The following is a 22,572-nucleotide window of genomic DNA, read 5'->3' on the forward strand; positions in this document are numbered from 1 at the left end:
TATTAAGAAACACTTTATTGTAACATTAACCAGTAAATAATACAATCTATATTGAGATGTTTTGCAATATTACAATAGTAAGCGTAGAGTTGTAGTACATCTAAAATATTTCTGCAGACCCAACGACATCCAGTATTATTTTGAAACTAACATTTGTACCAACGTTCCTTTTGTTTTGATAGTTGCGATGAATTTTCTAATTAACTATTAGACAAGAAAATTATTCACAGTATTCTATCTGGTCTCTTGGAAGACATCCCTTAAAACTCGAAGACTACAAAGAGAAGTTTGTTCTAAAAAATAAATACTTTTCTCTAACAATCTTGGGTCTACATGTTCTAAAACTATTGATAGAAACAGTTTGGTTATTATCATTTAGTTGTAGAAAGGTGGGGCTCATGTGCATGTTAGATGCAACTTCAGCATGAAACATGCTCCCGTCAACAACGGAATGATTATTAAATTATGAAGCTTATTGTACATACTTGTCACACATTAATACTGATTTTCTTTAGTTATTATTAACGATATTAAATAGATTATTTACAGATCACAATATAGGTACATATATTTTACAGATTTAATTTTTTTAATTCTCACTGGGTCTGCATGAAAATCGGCCCTGGCACTATTCTTGTTGATTCTTATGTTACGACCTACTGAATACAAATATCCTAGACTTCCATTTTCCTCTAAATATCCCCTGTTTTCGCCTATTTTTACAGATTTTCTATGGTTTAGCGGGGATGAAAGGGATAATTTTGACTTATATATTCTCTTTTGACCTCTATATTCGTATTTCTGGGATGCTAGAGATGTTAAGTGTTCTGAAAAGATGAAGAGGGGGGTTCTGCTCAAATTGTAATAAAATGAATAAACGTAATCGATTTTTTATATACAGCATGTCTAGGGATTGTCTTTACAAGAGGAAAAACTTTTTAATTATTGACATTAAAAAAACACCCACTCGGCAACAAGGAGATATCATCTCTCCTAAGTTATTTACACTGGCACTGGAAAATGTCATCAAGAAATTAGAATGAGAAAATAGAGGTCTAAACATCGATGGGGTACACCTTAGCCATCTTAGGTACGCAGACGATATTGTCTTGCTGAGCACCGACATTCAAGAACTGAACACCATGCTAAAGGAGCTAAATGACCAATCCCAGAAAATTGTCCTTAAAATGAACTTGAAGAAGACCAAGATAATTAACAACAATATCCATAACATTACCGTAGACAACGTTATTATTGAAAACGTAGACCACTATATATATTTAGGTCGTAAAATCAAGCTGGGTAAGGAAAACTAAAATACGGAGATCAAACGCAGGATCCATTTGGCATGGGTAGCATTTGGTAATATGAGCGATATTTTCAAGGATAAAAAGGTGCCCATCAACCTAAAGAAAAAGGCTTACGACAGCTGCATTCTACCTGTGCTTACATATGGCTTAGAAACTATGGCAATTACCCGAAAAACAGCAGAACAACTACGAGTAGCACAAAGAGTCATGAAAAGAATCATGTTGGGAGTCACCATTAGGGAAAAGATACGGAACACCCACATACGTCAAAAAACAAAATTAATAGATGTTGTTAAGAGTGGCAAATCTGAAGTGGCAATGGATAGGACATGTGGCAAGACAGGATCCAGACCGATGACCACAAAAGGTCATCCTATGGAGCCTAGGGGAACAACAAGAAGTGTGGGCCGACCAAAAAAGAGGATGGGTCGATGACGTCAGGGCAGTGGCGGGAAGGTAATGGATAAGATTGGCTTGAGATCGAACCAGGCTGATAAAGAAGAAAGAAAGAAAAAGAAGATGTGTTTTCGACCTTGCTCTATGGATTGGAGTCTTGGACGGTGAATAAGAGCGAGATGAAAAAAATAGAAAACCTTCGAAATGTCGTGTTACAGGAGAATTTTAAAAATATCATGGATGAACAGAATTAGTAATATCAGTGTTGGAGATGTTGAATACGGGTACCGTGGTGATAAAAAGCATAAAGACCAGAAAACTGGAATACTTTGGACATCTTATGAGACAGTAGAAGTATTAGTGTAAGTGAGACGTTCAGCTGGAAGAAAACGGACGTCCTGGCTGAAGAACTTGCGGGAGTGGTATGGGGTAAATACCAACACGCTGTTTAGAAGAGCCGTGAATAAAATGCAAGTGTCATTGATGGTAGCCAACATTCTTCGAGGACAGGGCACACAAAGAAGAAGAAGCTTTCATCTCTAAATATATCATCCCTAGTAGGTAATAAAGTTATAAGTATAACATAGGAAGCAGCATATGCATACATGCATAAAAGTATATAGAAATTCTAATAAATTTGCGTTTTACTCCCGGTAAAATAAAAAAACATAATAGTCACTACGAACCTTTGGTCCCGAAGGAAAATATTTACTTTTCGCCTTTGCACTAGGATCAAACAGTTTGTGAAAGCAACGGATAAGACAGGTGACGCATTTCAATTTTTGAATCCTAAAGAGTGAGATTAAAATCATGAGGAGGGTTCTTGTAGGTCCCCAGATTAAACAATTTTTCCCAGGTTTTACCGTTGATTGAAAGAATTTGGAAAATACGCAACCTAACGGTAAAATTCGTGATAAGGTTGATTTGAGTTCCCTTTACGTCTCAAGTGCTGTACGGTGGAGCCTCTACTCGTTCTGCGGCCAACACATAAAACACTCATTTTCTTTAATTCGGCTAGCGAAGGCATATCGAAGACAGTGTGGAACTGAAAGCGACAGTGTTGCTATATTAAAATATGTAATGTCTGTAATACGTTTGACGAAAATATCTTTGGATGAAAAATCCGCGTTTATGTATTGAAAACTTATTCGTGTTAAACATAGAATAAAGAACAAAAATAAAAATTCTTTTATAGGTACTGTATAGCATATATCATATGACCTAAAAAAGTCGTTAAGTTGGCTTGGAAATTTGATATTTACCATAATATTTTACATATGAAATAATAGCGGTCTTCATTTCCAATCCAACTCTGATGCCATTCTTTGTTTAATCATATAATATTATATTAAATTGTTTAATGGTCCGTATTATTAACGTACTGTACCCGAAATCCATAAATCTACGGATTAATCCGTAATTCTGGCAACACTGTCTCCGCCCACTCTGTCGACTCATATGAAAATGAAATAAAGAATATGAAATAAAGAACAAATTGTATCAAATGAATATGGTGTCTGCTATTATATATTCAGAAATAAAACTGAGCATAATGACTAGACTTCACATAGGACATACTAAGTTAACCCATGAGCCCCTCATAAAAGGGAAGAATCCTCATAATTGCACTAACTGCAACACTACATTGACAGTCAAACACATCTTAACAACTCGTAACTAATATTCTCACATCCGGCAAAATCTAAACATAACCAACAACTTAAGAGAATCTGTAAAATACGAAAACACTGATAAAACACATACCAATTTAATCGACAAAATATAAATTCTCTGTAATACACTCAGCATTACAACCTACTAAAACTCAACACACACAATTGTAAAAAGACTCTAAAAAACCCTGGTGGTTGATAGGTCTAAAATTCATTACTCTCTCTCTCTCTCTCTCCCTCTCTCTCTCTCTCTCTCTCTCTCTCTCTCTCTCTCTAGCGGTCCCACGTTTATGGGTCACCTGAATCGAAAGGCTACCCGGAAATGGTGAACGGTAGAAGAAAACGGTAGTTATATTTGAGTCATTTTACATAAGAGTCAGTAGGAATTGTACCAGGGCTCGAGAAAAATTTATTTATTGCAGACCAGCGTTGTTTTGAAATCTTATTCTCTAGACATAAATAACTCTTTGGAAATAGACAACTTACTTACATCTTAAATATACAAAGAACTATTTAATGAAGCGTACACAACATTATTGGTTTCTAAAATACTTGTGTATATACCCTGTATTATACATTGTCCACTACACAAACAATACTTGATATGTACATTTAGAAAATATTTACAATTAGTCAAGATAATTACAAATGTATAAAGTTCCAATTATATCTACAATATTGATATTGTACTGAAACAGCTTAAATTAATATAACTATTTAGATTATTTCTGCAAAGATTTAATTATTATTTTAATTTAATTTAAGTAGTTATTTTCCTTTGGATCAAATTTATAAATCTTTTTAACAAAAAGAGAACCTAAAAACAAGTGTTTTATAAGGTAGTAAATACTACCTTAGTACCATTATATGTTTTGCTCTATCTAGTCAGGAAATAGGTTTTCTCTGTTAAAACAGACCAATTTCGACCACTCTGTACATTTATTGATAAAATTGGTCTGCTTATTCATATTACAAGAATACCAAGACTTTTTGACCAAGAAATGAAGATTAAAATTAAAATTTATTGCCTAAAAAATTGTTCCATTTTATATGACAATCTATTCTAAAATAAATCCTTTATTAAAAAATACCAACTCAAAATACAGACCGGAATTTTCAATACTATATGCGTTTAAAAATATCATATATTTTAGTGAAATTTATTTAAATAAAATAGCAATATATACATAAATACATGGTCACAATAAATAATGGTTATTGGCACAAGAACTACATAAAACATAAATAACAACAGCAAATAAAAATCGGGCTTGAAAATTTATTGTAAGCTAGAATTATGTTTAAATTGATATGTATTTTAGTAAATTCGGTACATCCTGATTTCGGTTATAGATAGTAATTTTCCAAACATTCTAATTAATTGCGTTATGCTTTCGAGCATCATCGGCATTGAGCTTTGTGACGACATGGAACAAAATAAAAAACAGTAAAAAGGTCCAATTAAAAAACGTTATAGCGCAACAGGCATAAAAAAGTGATACAATACAAATTAGTGATATCGACTAAAATTTGCGAAACAACCAAAAATATGTTTTGACAAATAAAAATGTAACACCAATCAGAGTAATTAATTGTACTCGTCTGTTCTGTAATATATTGTTGGGATGCTTTATTAACTGAAATATAACAAAAATATATTTCAAAATATACTTTCAAATAACGCAATGGGCGATGTATTTATGTAATTTTTATTTATATTGACTTTATAGGTTTATTCCAACTTGGGGGAGGGTACGGTAACGCTTATGCATCGGGGTCGTAGGGAAAATGCGTATCATCAACGAGAAAATCGTTTAGCGACCACGCCACGCCATGCCACCCTACGACACGAAGATTTGTGCATACGGGGAAATTAAAATAACTTTGATTGCACATCATAATACAACCACCAGAAAATTCCATAAGACGACGCATGGTGTCATTGATGACGTGCACCGAAAGTTGTTTTAATTTCCCTTAATATTTTTCCATTTCATTACATATCTTGCCTAGACACTAGGCCCATGCCACGCCACGCCACGCTATCACACGTGTGGTGGGGCGATTTATAGAAACCGTAAAGATGCGTGCAGACCTGTTGGGACGAGAGCAAGACGAGAGCAAGACGAGAGCAAGGCAAGAGCGAGACAAGAGCCAGACAAGAGCAAGACGAGAGCCAGACGAGAACCAGACGAGAGCGAGACATCTTCTATCCATTTTTTAAGGCAAGTCTGCTACGAAACAAGCGAGTTGGATTATAGTGAAAGGAACCTTTCACTATAAGGAAAATTCTAATTGAATATAACAAACGATGGCCAAATAATAAAGCATATACAGTAATAAATTTTTGTATCTTTAATATGGTATTTGATTCGTCGTATTTTATTCATAACAGTTTTTTCCCTTTAATAAAAAATAAAAATTATTGTCAGTGACAAAAAATTTGTAAATTCTATAAAAAAAAGATAATAATCCATACGGTGTACCATTTAAAAAAAATTGAGATTATTTAATTTTAAATGGTCGAAATTCTTCTTTGATCGGCCGTCGCAAAACCGACAGCGAACGAATAGTAACGAGACTCCGTGCATTGTTCCGCGAGGTTCTCGTGAGACACGTCCACACTTAGCGAATCTGGAACGTCTCGCGCTCGTCTCGCTCCCACTGGACGGTCTGGACGCACCTTTAGGAACTACGAGTTCCTAAATACAGGGAGGTCCGAACTGTACCTATTCCGGAAACTTCCGGAAAGTTAGTATAAAGTATGTCCTAAAATGCTTAGTTTCGGAGATACAGGGTGTAGAAGTTTCATTTCGATTTTTTCCAAATAATTTCTGAAGTATTTTTTATTTGGATGAAAATTGGTGTCTGGAAGTTTTTTGACATGAGAAATTTGATTTTGATGTCAATATGACTCTTATTCGTAGGGGGCGCTACCTACATGTGTTTTTACTGTTGGAAAGAATAATAACTGCTTGGCCGTATTTGTATGAAACTACTGAGGTACTTGTATATGAACTAATGAAGAAATATACATTTGCGTGACTTTTTACGTAAAAAATGTCGGTAAAAATCGCTACAAGCAACCCTTCTTAAGATATTTGGAATGGAATTTAGATTTAGAATCAATGCATGTAATTGACAAAAAATAAACACGTTGAGTAGATAGTTATTTCACTGAAATAATAAATTTGGGATTTTTTCTTAATTAATCATACATTTTTCTGCGAAAAAAATGATTCAGTGAGATTGAGTTCAACAGAAACTGTTAAACTTTTGGCACAAAAGTATTTCAAATTTATGATTTCAGTCTAATAACTATTTAGTTGACATGTGTGGACATTTATGTCAATGATGATTGATAATAGGTATATGATAATTTTGATTCCAAATATCTCGAGAACCATTACTCATAGCAATTATTACCAAGATACCTTTTTACTTAGAAAACGTCGTAAATGTATATTTTTTTACTAAGTAATTTTATACAGGTACGTACGAAAAGTTTCAAACTAGTTAAAAAATATGTAGGTGGCGCCCTCTACGACTAAGAGTCATATTGACATCAAAATCAAATTTCTCATGTCAAGAAGCTCCCAGACACCAATTTTCATCCAAATATTGACGTTACTTCAGAAATTATTTGGAAAAAATCGAAATAAAAATGAAACTTGAAACTTCTACACCCTGTATCTCCGAAACTAAGCATTTTAGGACATACTTTATACTAACTTTCCGGAAGGTTCCGGAATACAGTTCGGACCACCCTGTATATATTCGGCTCAGTATATGTAGAGACCCGAATATGCGCCATGAAGCATGGGAAGAGATAGGGAGAGATTGAAAACTTACAGGCAAGTATAATAAAAACAATCCTATCTACTTGATAATTATAAAAATTAGGTCTCGAATTTGGTGCTAAAATGCGTTCTGAACCCGTTCCAATCCGCCTTTAATTTTGATAAGTAAAAGAACTGCCCAAGCCGACATTTGCGTACAAACCCGATGCCGGCGATCTCTATATTGATTTCTAATTTTGGAACAAACCCTAAAGATTTTATGTTACAACATTTTATATCACAACATAAGTTAATTAAAGTATAGGTAGGTACAGGGTGGGACAAATTGGACGCTTTTAAAGAGCAACACCGAGGGTAACACCCTTTCCTATAGGAGATGAAAATTAATATAGGTGTCTGGAGCTCAATTTTTATCAAAAACATGATGGTGAAAACCGCATATCGATATCTGTTACCGTTTCGGAGTTACGGGTGTTTGTCAAAAACGCGCATTTTTAACAAATCGCGGTAACTTTCTTCTATGGAAAATTTTGTATTTTTATGAAAACATTTCCAAAGCACTTTTTTACGTAGAATTTAATGGTTTAAGTATATTTTTTTTAAAATTGATAATTTACGAATTACCAACAGAAAACTTGATTTTTTATATGGGACACCCTGTATATTTTTAATTCATTGAAAATAATTTAAAATTTCCTTCCTAGAAATATAGCATACTTGATATTTTGCTTGATTGTTCTTCGATATATAGATTTTTTAAAAATTCGCCAAGTTTGAATAAGTAGGCTTTGAACGCCGCGGCGCCGCACAATGGGGTATTTGACACAGATAGTTAATCGAAATTTTTTTATGCAGACCTTATATAAATTATTGCTATTTTCAATTAAAGAGGAAATAATATGAACAAAATAAAGGATAATTCGTCGATTCTAAAAATAGACAGAAAAATCACTGTTCCAGTGTTTCCACGGTCAATGCCACTAATGCCAGTAGTAATATCGCGACTAATAATACTAATGCTACGACTGATCCGCGAGCAATGCCCATATCACTAAAGTCGCTACTAATGCCAAATTGTGCTATACTGCTAATGGCATTAATGCGATCGCTTTGTACACAACAATTCCATCGCGGTTTACACCTCGCATTAGTATATCACTGATTGGCAAATTAGAGGAAACCAAGAATGTTTTTCTCATTTTATCAGCAAAGTCGCAAAAAGTCGCAGTATTTTATTTTACTGTATGAAAGCCCAATGTTTACTAAGTAAAACGTATATAGACAATATGCTGAATTCTTCGAAATGCGCAACTAAATCTCTAAGTATAATAAAAATGTCACAAATTTAATCAAATTTTCTGAACGCCTAACTTTTAGTTGCAAAAAAAATCGTTAGTATAGAGAATATCAAAATAAATAATACGTTTTTGTAGAACATATACCTGCAGCTTGCTGAGCCATTTTCAATCAAAACAATAATATAAACGTAAAAAGAGCACAAGAACAACAACAATTTATAATTTTAAACATAAAATTTAGCCATTTACCTCTTATCTGTGAGAAGTAACAACTTTGACGTTTCGTTGAAACAAATGAATGCAACTAAACACACCCATAGCAACGCCATTCATGGCAGAGATGATTTAACTTATCATTTATCTTTTTTGGGTAAATCTTAAACACATTTGCTTTTTCGAATTTCGATCACCTTTTTCATGCTAATACCCCACCGTGCGCCGGCTGTAATGCAAAAAAATTCTAGCTGTGCTAGCAGCAATTAAAACGGAAATAATATTTGCAATGAGAGATGCAGAATTTTATAACAATTTAAACTATATTTAACAACATCAAAACATTTAAATTATATCAGTAACAATAAAAATTAATAGCAAACCTGAAATTTTGCTACATGTGTTCGACCGTCTTCTGTTATGGACAGACGGGACTGTTTTTGAACATTTCTCGTGGAATTAATTAACTTGGTGGGAGTGAAAGATAACCTCGCATAACCGTTAAGAACTTCTTATTCGTGTCTAGATATACGGGCAATTTAAAAATAAGAATCTTTATTCTTCCGCAAAAGTAAAAATCCATAGGCACTAAGTCCAGCGGCCCCGATGGCCAACAGCTGGAATCTTGGTTAGCTATTCAATTATTCTCGAAATTGGCTGCTAAAATTTTGCTCATAACTTCAGCGTTCTGAGGTGGTGTCTTGTCTTGCTGGAAAAATAACTTTTTGAGTTCTATTATTAGCATTATCATCAATAAGGGGCCCAAACCCTACTAGTTAAAAGTGGTGAACTTTTAAAAATTCTGTATTTCGAAGGACTTTATAACAAAATATCAAGTGTGCTATATTTTTGGAAAGGTAATTTTAAGTTCTTTTCATTTAATTAAAAATATACAGGATGTCCCAAATAAAAAATCAACTTTTCTGATGATAACTCTTAAATTATTAATTTGAAAAAAAATATACTTAAACCATTAAATTCTACGTAAGAAGGTGCTTTAGAAATGTTTTCATTAAAATACAAAATTTTCCATAGCAAAAAAGTTACAGCGCTTTGTTAAAAATGCACATTTTTGAAAAACACCCCGTAACTCATAAACGGTAACAGATATGGATGTACGGTTTTTACCATCATGTTTTTGATAAAAATTGAGCTCCAGACACCGATATTAGTTTTCGTCTATCTCCTATTAAAAAGGGTGTTTCTCTTTAAAAGCGTCGAATTTGACCCACCCTGTACAGTATGTCCCCGGATTGTTTTTACAAGAGAAAACACTTATAGTCCTAAAAGTCTTAAAAATCAACGTTTCTATAGTAATATAATTTCGATTTCATTCTTTAATACATTGTTATTATTAATTTTGATTAACATCATATTTTTTCTGTTATCACACTTTCTGATAACTATTTTTACCCTTTTCGTAGTATTAAACTAAATAAATTTTGTGTTTCTTTAACATTTTAATACAGCAAAAAATATTATGTAAATTTGATGTAAATTAAAATTCTATCAATAACAATCTCACAAAAAATTAAAACGAAATTATATTACCATAGAAACGTGTTCTAATTTTAAGGACTTTTAAGGACCATATTTTCATGTTTATTTATTTTTCTGAAAAACGGTATGATAATTTAGAAAAGTATAAACGGGAGTAACCATTTCAGAACTAGCAAAATTTTTTATGAAGAATGCATTTTTTCGACATACTGCATGTAGGTCGGGAGAAAATATTACTGTACTGAGTTAAAATACTTTCTTACTCTCATTATAGAAATTCCTACTTTAAAAGTGAGAAAAATAATTTAAAAAAGAACTTCCTAAAAGCAAAAAGAAAAGAGGATAAAATAACGAGAAGGGACAAGTGGGCCTTATACCTATATATAAGCTCTCAGGTTGTTAAAAAGTTTAAAAGTCCTAACAAGCGCTAAAAGTAACAAGCACATCAGGAGGAACAATGAGCAGAAAACACACCACTTGTGCCTGAGTATCAATTAGAATTTTCAACTTGTAATCATTAAAAATTTAACTATTTTGGAGGTAAAGTTATAGAGTGAATTTTACTTCTTTTAAAGTTGTAAAATGGCAATTTTTTGGAAAGGTGCTACAGGGTAGGCTCAGGGACAGTATTGGTGACAAAATCTCGGAAGACCAAAGCGGATTCACACCGGGGAAATCTTGCACAGATAACCTTTTTGTCCTGCAGCAGGTGTTGGAAAAAAAGATAGCAGTAGATCAAGAAGTCCATCTAGCATTTATTGATTTGGAGAAAGCGTACGACTCTATTCCCCGCAGCAAGATATGGGAAGTATTGAATATCTTAGAAGTAGATAGACCTTTGCTTAAGATAATAAAAGAGCTATATAAAGAAAATGAATCGTACGTTAAGATAGGACACAGGCTATCTAATCCAATTAACACCACAAAATGGTTGCGACAAGGATGCAGCTTATCTCCTCTGTCTTCAACGCTTACGTCGAAGTAGTCCTTAGGGAATGGAAGACGAAATGTCAAGGTATGGGAATACCCATTGAGGACAACACACTATTTACCCTGAGCTTTGCAGACGATCAGGTCGTGATTGCGCAGTACTCATACGATCTAGAGTTCATGACTAAGAGGCTTTATCAAGAATACAACAAATGGGGACTTCAGGTTAGTCTAAAGAAGACCGAATACTTAGCTGTCAATTCCAATGCTTGTTTTGAAGTCTTCATTAATGATAACGTCCAGACTCAACAAGTAGACAAATTTAAATACCTGGGTGCTACTATCAACAACGAGGGTTTGGGCAAAGTAGAAATACAAACCCGAATTCAGAAGAGCAAACAAGTTATTGGATGTCTTAACAGCCTCTGATGGGACCGAAACTTGTTTGCAACAACTAAAAAGAGACTTGGAAGAACATTGGTGGAGTCAGTTCTTTGCTATGGTTCAGAGCTATGGACTCTGAGTGCAGACGCGAAGCGCAAAATCCAAGTTGTTGAAATGGACTACCTTAGAAAGAAGTGCAGGTATATCTAGGATGGAAAAAAGACAAAGACATCGAGGTCAGGCGTATCATGAATGCATCGGAGGAGACAGTACTGGATCGAATCGAAAAATCCAGCTTAAAATGGTTTGGACATGTTCTGCGTATGCCGGAGAACAGGTGGCCAAAAAGAGTTTTCAATGGGCTCCCCAGGGCAGAAGAAAGAGAGGTAGACCTAGAAAATCCTGGAACGGAACAGTTACGGAAGCAATGGAAGCTCGTAACCTAGAAGCTGATGACGCTCTAAATCGAGTGTGGCGCAGGGTAACGGGAGGCAGCAATAGGCTGTAGTTGGAAATGAGTATTAAATACTTAAACCAAATCCGTTTATATATATATATATATATATATATATATATATATATATATATATATATATATATATATATATATATATATATATATATATATATATATATATATATATATATATATATATATATATAAAGTTGTAAAATAAATTAACATGAGCACACATTAAAAAACTATTTTTTTTCTTAATATAATAATTATTTTGTCCTAATTTATACAGTGTATGCCTTAAATAAGTGGAAATACTTTCATGGCATCTCTTTGCTTTTTACAAATAAGTCCAAAATAGTCGAGAAATAAAAACTAACTTCTTGCTTAAATTTTGAAAAGTATTTTAACAAAATGAAGAAAATGAAGAATCCCCAAAATGAAGCATTTTAGGATATAAATTTGAAAAGAACTTTTTTACTGATTTTTATCTGTAGAGTATGTAGAGATAACTTTTTTACAGTTTTTTATTTGTAGAGTATGAGACCGCTCTGTATAGCTGGATAAAAAATCAGGGATGCATTTTTTTTTTCGCATTTGGACATTACTGTTGAAACTACAGTCTGTTGTATCGCAGACTTGAACATAGGAAATCCCATGTAAATTTAAAAAATTATGAATTAGTTTTACCCATTTTATTTTACAGAAAAAAATATTTGAAATTTTTTGAAGAACTCCTTAACTTTGTTAATTTTCAATAGGTTCTACGAATTCTCTTTAGAGTTACAAGATATAAAAAATACTAAATTAATTGAAAAAATAATCCGGCCCTTGATTGGAATAACAAACATACCACCTTCAAATTTTTTTATGTCAAATTGGCGTTATTTTTGCCAACAATGGCTGTATTCCGTTGCAAAACCAGGCGAATCAAACTGGTAAACTACGGTAAAGAGTGGTTCCTGAAAAACATCGGTTTGATACAAGGACTGTATATATTCTAAAGGACCGATCGTGTCAAATCGCCGCTGTCGAGTTGCCGTGGAATACTACGTCACGCGCTGACCAGCGCTCCACAGTGCGGCGGATGGTTATTCTAGCGGGACAAAATCTCAAGAGCAATGTTTGGGACTTAAAATCTAAGAACGTAGCAAATGGTCTAATATATAGCAACTATATGGTTAAATTTATTTATTTATTAACAACTTAATTTATTAATAAATAAATACAAGATAATAAAACTATGATATTATTCGAACATGACACACAAACAAAACCGTATTGTAAACTATTGCCAAATACATAAAATTATGATATCAAAAAACTCTTTAGCAGTTTTTTTTTTAATTAATTTGTAATCTTGTGACACCCTCTATAATTTATTTTAAAAAAATATATTTTATTTTGAAAATAATAAATAAGATAGATATTTTAATTTTAATTTTAACACTCGGTAATTGTAAATTCATATATAGTAAGTATCTAAGACAATTTTTTAAACTCAGTGCCTTTTGATGGAGTTGTTTTATTTTTATACTATCCGATTGAAATGAATCTTTTTGGGCATTCACCTGTTAAGCTTGAACTCCCTGTGACTGTAACTACCTGTGTTGGTAACTATTGGAAACTCAAAAGATCTACATCATTCGATATATCGATATTTGAAAAAAAAGTGAAAGTTTGATATCTGCAGAACAAAGGCACGAAGGATTTTAACAAATAATATACATACAGTAGAAAAGTACATACCTTTGGTAATCTTCAACATAATTTAGCTTTCTAATAAAATGTATAAGCACTTGTAAATATTTTGTTTTCGTATGATCTCTGCCTTGCTGAGCAGAAAACGACCAAATTTGGTTGATAAAAATATATCGAAATACAAAGAATATTCATGCATTTTTGTATCAATTGGAATGTCTACTATTTAGTCTTATCAGCTTTTTTGGCTTATTTCTAACCAAACGCTTTTGTCCCGCTAAATTTATCTTCCAACGCACTGTGCGCTCGTCTGTCAAATGCAAAAATAACCGCAAAAATAATAATTTATGAAATTCACTTAAATTAACTAAATTATATATTTTTCTTGCATTTTAGCTTTTATTTATTACATGTCAAAGATTAGATGTCAAAGAATTTAGATACGTTAATTTGACTTACTTTCTTCAGTAGCGTATCGGATGTTTGTGTTAATAAATACTTATTATAACTTATCTATTTTTATTAGAATTATATATTTTAATAACAATTTTAATAACTACCAACATTTATTCACAACGTAAAATAAAACAACAAATTATTGAGTCTACCCCACGTCTACCCTACATCATAGTTTTACATTTTTTAAATAAAATTAGAACGACACTGATAAACCGGAATTTAAGTCGGCCATATTTGAGGCCCATCGCGGTGTACCTAAGATTTTTGATATACTCCTTCCTTAGTCTTCTTATTCAAAGACATTTGACTATTAAATACCTGAGAAATTGCGATGCTGCCAATATGTGCTCAACGCGTATCCAGAAAACGATTTGCACGGCAACGAGAATACCATAATCGACTGCTTTGCGTTCCGCTGATCGTATACTTAACCCGTAACGTTTTTATGTCAAAGTTACAGAATTCGGACACAGATCTGTAGAAGAAAATCTTCATAGATTTGTTATATTGTGACATAACTTGTCAAGATTGATCAAGACCGGATTATTTGAAATTTTTGCCTAATAAAATAAAGTATCTCTCATAACTCAAAAACAAGTTCCTATAACTTACTGAAAATAAAGATTTGCTTCATTTTTATTAAAATTAGCATGGGATTTCCTATACCAAATGTGTCTCAAAAGTGGCTCACCCATATAACTATTTTATTTTTTCAGATAAAAAGAACGAGATTTGGTATGTTAGTGTATGACATAAATTAGGATTTATTGACGTATTTAATTGTTTTCGGTCACATCCTGTTTCACCGGAAATGATTAAAACTATTGATTTTTACATGGTACCCTCGGTATTTTTTTACTTCATTCGATAGAAAATGACATTCTGAATGGAATGACATATCATATGTCAAATTTTGACATTCTCGCTTAACAAAAAATCGTATTTTAAATTTCAATCTAGAGTGCCATGGCTATGTTAAAAACACTATGTCTTAATCAAGGAGCCTTGGAAAAATAAATTTGATCGCCTAATGTTTTTAGTGTCTTGTCCTGGCAAGTTAGAAAATGCCCAAATCGTATTTTCAATCATATCTCAATTTTTACAAATGGAACGACGGTGGCTCATTAGCATATTTGGAAAAAGCATTTTTTTACGAATAATTTGATACCACACACTTGGTATTTCGAGTCAAATTTTCGTTACGAACCGCAAGTTATAAATTCAAATAAACCATAAGCGAAAATGTTAAAAGTTGACGTATGATATGCCATTTTATTCAGAGTGTTATTTTCTATCGAATAAAGTAAAAAAATACAGAGGGTGGCGTTTAAAAATCAAAAGAAACAGGAAGTGACCGAAAACAATTGAATACGTCAATCAATCCTAATTTATGTCATATACTAACATACCAAATCTCGTTTTTTAACTAAAAAAATAAAAAAGTTATAGCGGTGAGCCACTTTTGAGACGCACCCGGTAATGTTGAGGTCGACGACTATACCAAAAAAAATATGTCATAAGTATTATTCGCCCATTTTAAAACATGTTCAAGCAACAAAATAAAGGTATACCTTTACTCGTTTACTGGTTCAGATTTTACTGTCCTAAAAACATAATTTTCTTAAAAGCTTTCCGGAATTCCGGATTGAAAATGGTGTAGATGACGGGATTGACGAAGCTGTTCATGTAGCCGAGCCACGTGGTCAGCAGGAACGCCGACACGCCCGGATTGCACGGAAACTTCAGTTTGCTACACATGGCGTCCAGGATGTTGCAGGTGAAGAACGGCACCCAGCAGATCAGGAACACTCCTGGAAACGAAAATTTATATATCGTTAGGCAGTACTGGAATAAGTTAATAAATATATACAGTATCACAGATAAAGTCCTTAAAAAAAATTCCAACTTGCCCTCGGGTATGTATCAAATTTGACATTTACCCATAGACAAACAAATAAAAAGAGACTGGCAAATTAAATGGCAAAGAGAGGGACAACGTTCCCGTAGCGCAACTCAGAACGCAAAATTTCGTTCTATTTATGTTGATCTGCGCATTGCGTCTATTGGGCCCACTATCTCATTCTAATATATCAAGAAAGAAAGAAGCAGCCATATAAAACGTAATTCCTAAATAGAAATTAGAACAATCGCCTTTCGTCATCATGACAACATCATGACAATTCGTCATGTTTGTTAATTTTTCTTTTGGTGATTTACCTTTTCTTCTAAACTCTCCATTTTATTGACTTATGAATATGGATGGGGAACAAATTCCTTTGTTCCATATAGGTATTTATATTTTGTATATATAATTTTCGGTTATACTATTTGTTATTTTATTTGCTGCAGGTGCTATCATCTATTTTCTATATGTATTGGTGCCCCCTGTCTCTGATAGATATGTTAAAGACACCCGGTAAAATAAAAGTAAGCAGTTATATTTATTATCTTATTAAGAAAAAAGTAGAAGCAGTAGTGTCAAAAATATTTCGAACCTCTCTTAACCTAACAAATTAATACAATTATTTTTTTTATTTTATTGTTTTAGGATTAAAACTGGACTTGAAAATGGTTCAGGATCATGATTCTCGTAAAGTCTTCTTTGCTTTGATATTCACTTTGTTATTGGAATTAGGTAGTTTTTTCGAAAATGAAATTTTTAATGCCCTTTAAAAAAATTGGCCGATTGTTTCCTGCAACAGTCAGTTCTTCTGCATTTAAAATTGGTAGGTGGGTGGAATAAACACTGTTATTTTTTGTAATTATATTATTAAAAGTTCATTTATCTTTATGTATAAATAAATATGTTTATAAAACAGTACAATTTATGCTTTTTTTTATAATTTCCCTTATAATAGTAGTATTCTTTCGTTCTGAAAGAAACTGCAAATTTTCACTTAAACTGATTTATTCTCTACACCACGTTCCCTTTACGTGGTATAGGGAATAAATCAGTTTAAGTGAAAATTTGCAGTTTCAGAATGAAAGAATACTATTAATAATGGCTAATTTAAATTTTCCGCCAGCCAGAAGCACACATAATAAAGAAAGATAACAATAAAGACGTACGTCCTGCCATGGTCCTGCAAATTGGTTTCAAAATTGTTATTCTGAGTTGCGCTACGGGAACGCGGTCCCACTCTTTACCATGAGATTTTTCAGTCTTCTTTGTCTCTACTTTATTTGATAAAGTTTTCTTTTTAATCATGAACAAGCGTACCAATTTTGAGTCAACTAGATTGAAAATAAAATGTCGTAATTTTTAATACTAATTTTAATAACAATTAATAATAGCAGCCGATTTCGTTGAAGAAGCCAAAACAATAATTGATGTTAGTCTGTTTATTAGTCAAATATTTTTATCTAGTGGTCTTATATTAAGTCAAATTTATTGAATCTGCTAACAGTTTTTGAAGCAAAATAAATTTGGTTGTAAAAATTATATATACCATAAATATAATGCAATTTTAACTCTATAAAAAAGTGCAAGACTTGCGGGAGGCTTGCAGAAAGACTATGGCCAAGCAAGGTCAAGCTTGGTCCTGCAAGACCAAGACCAAGAATACTTATTACACTGCACAGAGCAAGACTCACTTAGTCTTTGCATTTGCTCATCACTATCCAGTTCTCTGATATACTCGTAGATGTTAGCATCTTCATGATACAGGTACCTATAAGTTTACTGATTGAAATAATGAAATTTATGTTTATATATTAATATTGTTGCGGGCCGGTGTGGACTCGACCTAACCTCACAATATGGCCCGCCCTCGGATGACCTTAACATCGCATAGACACCGCAATGATTCATTCGTTCGAGAAGAATCGAGTCCCACTGGAATGGACTAGTACATACGAGAACATTCGAAAACCTTCTCTACGCACCTAACGATCTATGGACAATTCTAGAGTTCTTTACCTGTCGGTATAAAAGCCGGCGGCGGTGGCCTACAGGGGGCAGTTATAAATATACCAGTGCAGTTGACGCGCTAAAATTCAAAATAAATTCTTAGTTATAAATCGTTTGTAAATAGTTCTATAAGTCTTTTATCGTTATTGTTTTTGTTAATTAGTGTTAAATAAATAGTGTTTAAATAAATTGGGACTTTCTATCCACACGGAACCGACGAAAAACGTAACAATATTCTGGCTGCTGTATATCTCTTAATTATTAAATATGAAAGTTTTTCAGTTGAATTAATATTACTTTTCTGATTAAATTATTATCTTAAGAAATCCGTCAGTAGCAGCATTTGCAGGTATTCGCAAGTCAAGTTCAAGTTTTATGACGTTAAAAGCTGCAAAGTCGAAATACTATTAAAACGTAATTAAATTTTAGCATAAATAAGTGCTTTTACTGAATTTAGTCAAGCGTTATACCTACTATTTCTATTGCACTATATTTAATTAGTTCTGAAATATTTGATGAAAGTATTGCGAATATTTCATTATTAACTTGACCTTTCCAATTAATATAAGTTTCTTTCAGTTCACACTTCATAACGATTAGTGATACTTATTGTGATCGAAATATTGTGTAAGGAAAATAAATAAAGACAATGGAAGTCCGAAATTCTTTTAATTTTAATAATAGTTTCTGTTAATCTTTGCCCTATAAATTAATTTGAAAATGTAATATCTCTGTTAATATAGATATATTTTTCATTAAGAAAACACGTCTGGTCTATATTTCCAATTTTGACGACATCGTACTCGCAATTAAAAATAAAGCAGAAGCCTTTCATAAAGATTGCTTAAAGAGGGTTGTTAAATTTCCTAAGGGAATTATGGTTTGGGGTTGCATGTCAGCAAGAGGTTTGGGCAAATTAAATTTTATAGATGGCACTGTTAACGCCCAAAAATATCAATATATTCTTGAGACCTCACTTTTGCCTAGTGCTCAAGAATTGTTTCCAAACGAAGACTATATTTTTCAACAAGATGGAGCATCGTGCCATTAAGCAAGATCAACTAAAAATTGGTTCGGTAATAATGATATAAAAGTTCTATCCCATCAATTCCATTATTTAAGAAACCACCCTCAACGAACAATTTTTGTTTTGCGGACAAAACTGCAGGAAATTTGGGATAATTTTTCTCCTCAAATGTGCCAATCTTTGGTAAATACAATGCCATTAACAGTTCAGGCAATTGCTAAGGCGAAAGATGATGTAACTCCGTATTAAACAAATTTCTTTTTGTGCTGTCCCAATATATAGTTGTGAGCAAATTTGGCTTGATTTTGTCAAAATAAGCTATTATCAAAAGCGATTTGTTTGCAAAGTTATAAAAATATAGTAAAATTGTCTAGATCATACTGTGATGTTTGAATTCAGAATAATAAACAAAATAAATTGAGTCGTTTTAACAAATTACTATTTTTATTGCAAAAAAAGACCTTATACAATGACATATAGTTGTTAGGGCTCGTATCTTTCTTTGTTGAGCTATCAAGAAAAATGTATCCACAATTTATGACAAAATTGATTTAAGATGAGTACAAGAACAAATTGACAAAACATAGCTTCAAACTTCAAAGGATATCATTAAAAAATCGAAAGTTGTAGTAATTTCCGGTGAAACAGGAAGTGACCAAATACTATTGAATACGTCAATCAATTCTAATTTATATCATATACTAACCTACCAAATCTCGTTTTTTATACTCTTTTTTTGAGACGCACCTGGTATATGATACGCAAGACTTTTTTTTGAATGTAACAAATAGACAAAGTAAATTCTCGTGAAAGCTGGTATCTCAAATCCATAGAAGCCTGGCTTTAAATTTGTGACGATTATAGAAGACAATCGCAATAGCATTAACCGCATGGCCAAAACAGATTTAACGCAAGATAAACAACGACCAGTGGCGGAAAATAACGTCCGTCCAGTCTGCTCCCTCAAAACCGCAACGGTCCAGCAAATTTGATTCGTTTTCACGCACGCTGGTTTTCTCTATGGAAAAATTATTTTTCGTATGGGAATATAAAGGAAAAACTGGAGATGGTTTTAGGATAAGTCCAGAATAAAGTGGTTCAGAATAACTGACATAAAAAGATATTTCTATTAGATAAAATGACATTAAAAACTAACCGTCAAAGTTGGGCGTCCACTCGTAGGTTTTTATTGTTGACAATCGACACGTCCACAGCACGGCGTCTATGAAGCAAATGTTGACAATACCTACACACTGAATTGTTGAATGTCGAAAATGCCACAAGCGCAGGTTTGAGATTTATTAGAAGGAGCGTGATTAATTTCTCCCCTCCCCCCTTTTGACTGATTAATAATTACCCATTTTTCGGGATATTTTTGGTTGTTTAGTTTGGCTTAGCTTCAACATTTATTCTTCATTATTATACAGGGTCCGGCAATAGTGCATCGAACATCTGTAGCTCCTAGAATAAAAAACTTGAGAATTTTGTTTAAGTGCTAAACTTAAGGTATGTACCAGAACATATTTCAGAAAAATATTTTATCTTCTATAGGGTGTATATAGGTGATATATAGTTTTTTTTTGGATGGGAGATCCTCAAAACAATAACAATTTGCTACGTATAAAAAATAAATCATAGAGCTAAGCCAGGGAGCTCAGTTGATAAATTCCTCAATCGCGTATACTATGCTCGAGATTTCACGTGGCTAAATTACAAGCAATATTTTATAGTCGAGTATTGCTTTGCCGAAAACTAAAAAACTGGCTATTCTTCTTTTTGAATTATTTCCGTAATATATATTTTTCCTTCAAAATGTAATATATTATAGGTCTTACTCGTATATTAAGATGATAATCGTAAACAAAATATTTATAACCACTAAAATTTTTGTTAAATATTACGGGCCGTACAAAGTACAGTCGATACAGTAATTCAAAAAAATTACTTTTAACCCTGTAAGTCAAGCCATTTAACTTAATCGATAATGGCCCCTACATAAATTTGAAAAAGAATCCTTTGTCTAAGATGGTAGCAGACGTTAAAAAAACTCTAAAAAAATGTAACACCCTTATTGATCTTTCTTTAAAGAGGAAATTGCAAGTATCCAATCCCTCATTACCAAAATTGTATGCTTTGCCAAAAATTCATAAACCGGACAAGTCTATGCGCCCAATTGTTTCGGCTGTAGGTTCTCCGACTTATAATTTGGCAAAATGGTTATCAAGGGAGTTCAAAAATTTACCTGATCATGAACCTTCTTTCTCAGTTAAAAATAATATTGAATTCATTAACAAAATTAAAGATATAACATTGCATGAAGGTGAAATTTTGGTCTCCTTTGATGTATCTTCGTTGTTCCCAAGTGTTCCAATTCCACATACTTTTGAAGCCTGGCTATTTGAAGGAATTACTGAACGCAAACGGTCTCGACAACAAAACTGTGATTGAATATATTGAGCTTACATCGTTATGTATGAAGCAAAATTGTTTTCAATTTAATAACAACTTTTTTGAACAGCGGGAAGGTACAGCAATGTGTAATCCATTGTCTCCATTTTTGGCTAATTTATTCATGAGCAGGTTTAAAGTGGAGGCTAAGAATCAGTTTGAGTATTTTCCAAGAGTGTGGTTTAGGTATGTGGATGATATTTTTGCTGTTTTTGACACACATTCAGACACCATAGATAATTTTATTTCTAAGTTAAATAATCGTTTTCCTTCCATTAAATTTACACATGAAATTGAGAACAACGACAGATTACCATTTCTAGATGTATTAGTTATTAGAAATACTAATAATTGCCTGGAATTTGATATCTATAGGAAAAATACCACCACACGCAGATATATTCCTAATCATAGTGTTCAACATAAAATGGCTAGTTTAAATTTCTTAGTTCATAGATTATTTAGTTTCCCACTTTCCAACGAAAGATATGAAATAGAAAGAGATTACATTAGGAATGTAGCTGAGTGTAATGGATATTCTCCTTCACTAGTTGATAAATTAATTAGAAAACGTAGGTATAGGTTAATGATTTCTGAAAATTCGACTTTTCAAGTGGAGAAAGATACGTCTAAATATTTTTCGATACCGTTTGATAGAGAGTTATCCCGTGGTCTAAAAAGAATTTTTAAGAATGTCAATTATAAACTTGTGTATAGTGCTAATAATAAATTACAACAATTATTAGGTAATCCAAAGGATAAAACACCTCCACTGGAAAGGTCGGGTATTTATGAAATTTCTTGTAAAGATTGTAATCACAAATATGTTGGCAAACTAGAAGATCAATATTAACTAGATTTAAAGAACATTTTGCTCAGATAAGATATGGTAGGCCGGATAAATCTTGCGTTGCCGAACATATTGTTGATAAAGAACATTGTATAGATCTTAATAATTTAAAATTAATTAAACAAGTCTCAAATTACAGGCAATTAGATGCATATGAAAGCATCAGAATTAATAAATGTAAAGATAGTATGAACAGAGTCAACGGTCCAATTCCTT

At 32.7% G+C, this 22,572-nt stretch overlaps 1 protein-coding gene across 1 annotated transcript in view; it reads right to left on the minus strand.

Annotated features, from left to right (window-relative positions):
- Positions 1–22,572, minus strand: part of LOC115889710 (dopamine D2-like receptor) — a 117,662-nt gene continuing 95,090 nt past the window's right edge. Inside the window, exons 9-10 of the mRNA XM_030909771.1 lie at positions 15,693–15,932; positions 1–274 (exon numbers count right to left, since the gene is read on the minus strand). Of these exons, the coding sequence (XP_030765631.1) occupies positions 15,718–15,932 (215 nt within the window). The 3' untranslated portion in view covers positions 1–274; positions 15,693–15,717. The remainder of the gene's footprint in view (positions 275–15,692; positions 15,933–22,572) is intronic.

Source organism: Sitophilus oryzae, unplaced genomic scaffold (assembly GCF_002938485.1).
Source record: "Sitophilus oryzae breed Bouriz unplaced genomic scaffold, Soryzae_2.0 scaffold_829_pilon_pilon, whole genome shotgun sequence".
NCBI lineage: Eukaryota > Metazoa > Arthropoda > Insecta > Coleoptera > Curculionidae > Sitophilus > Sitophilus oryzae.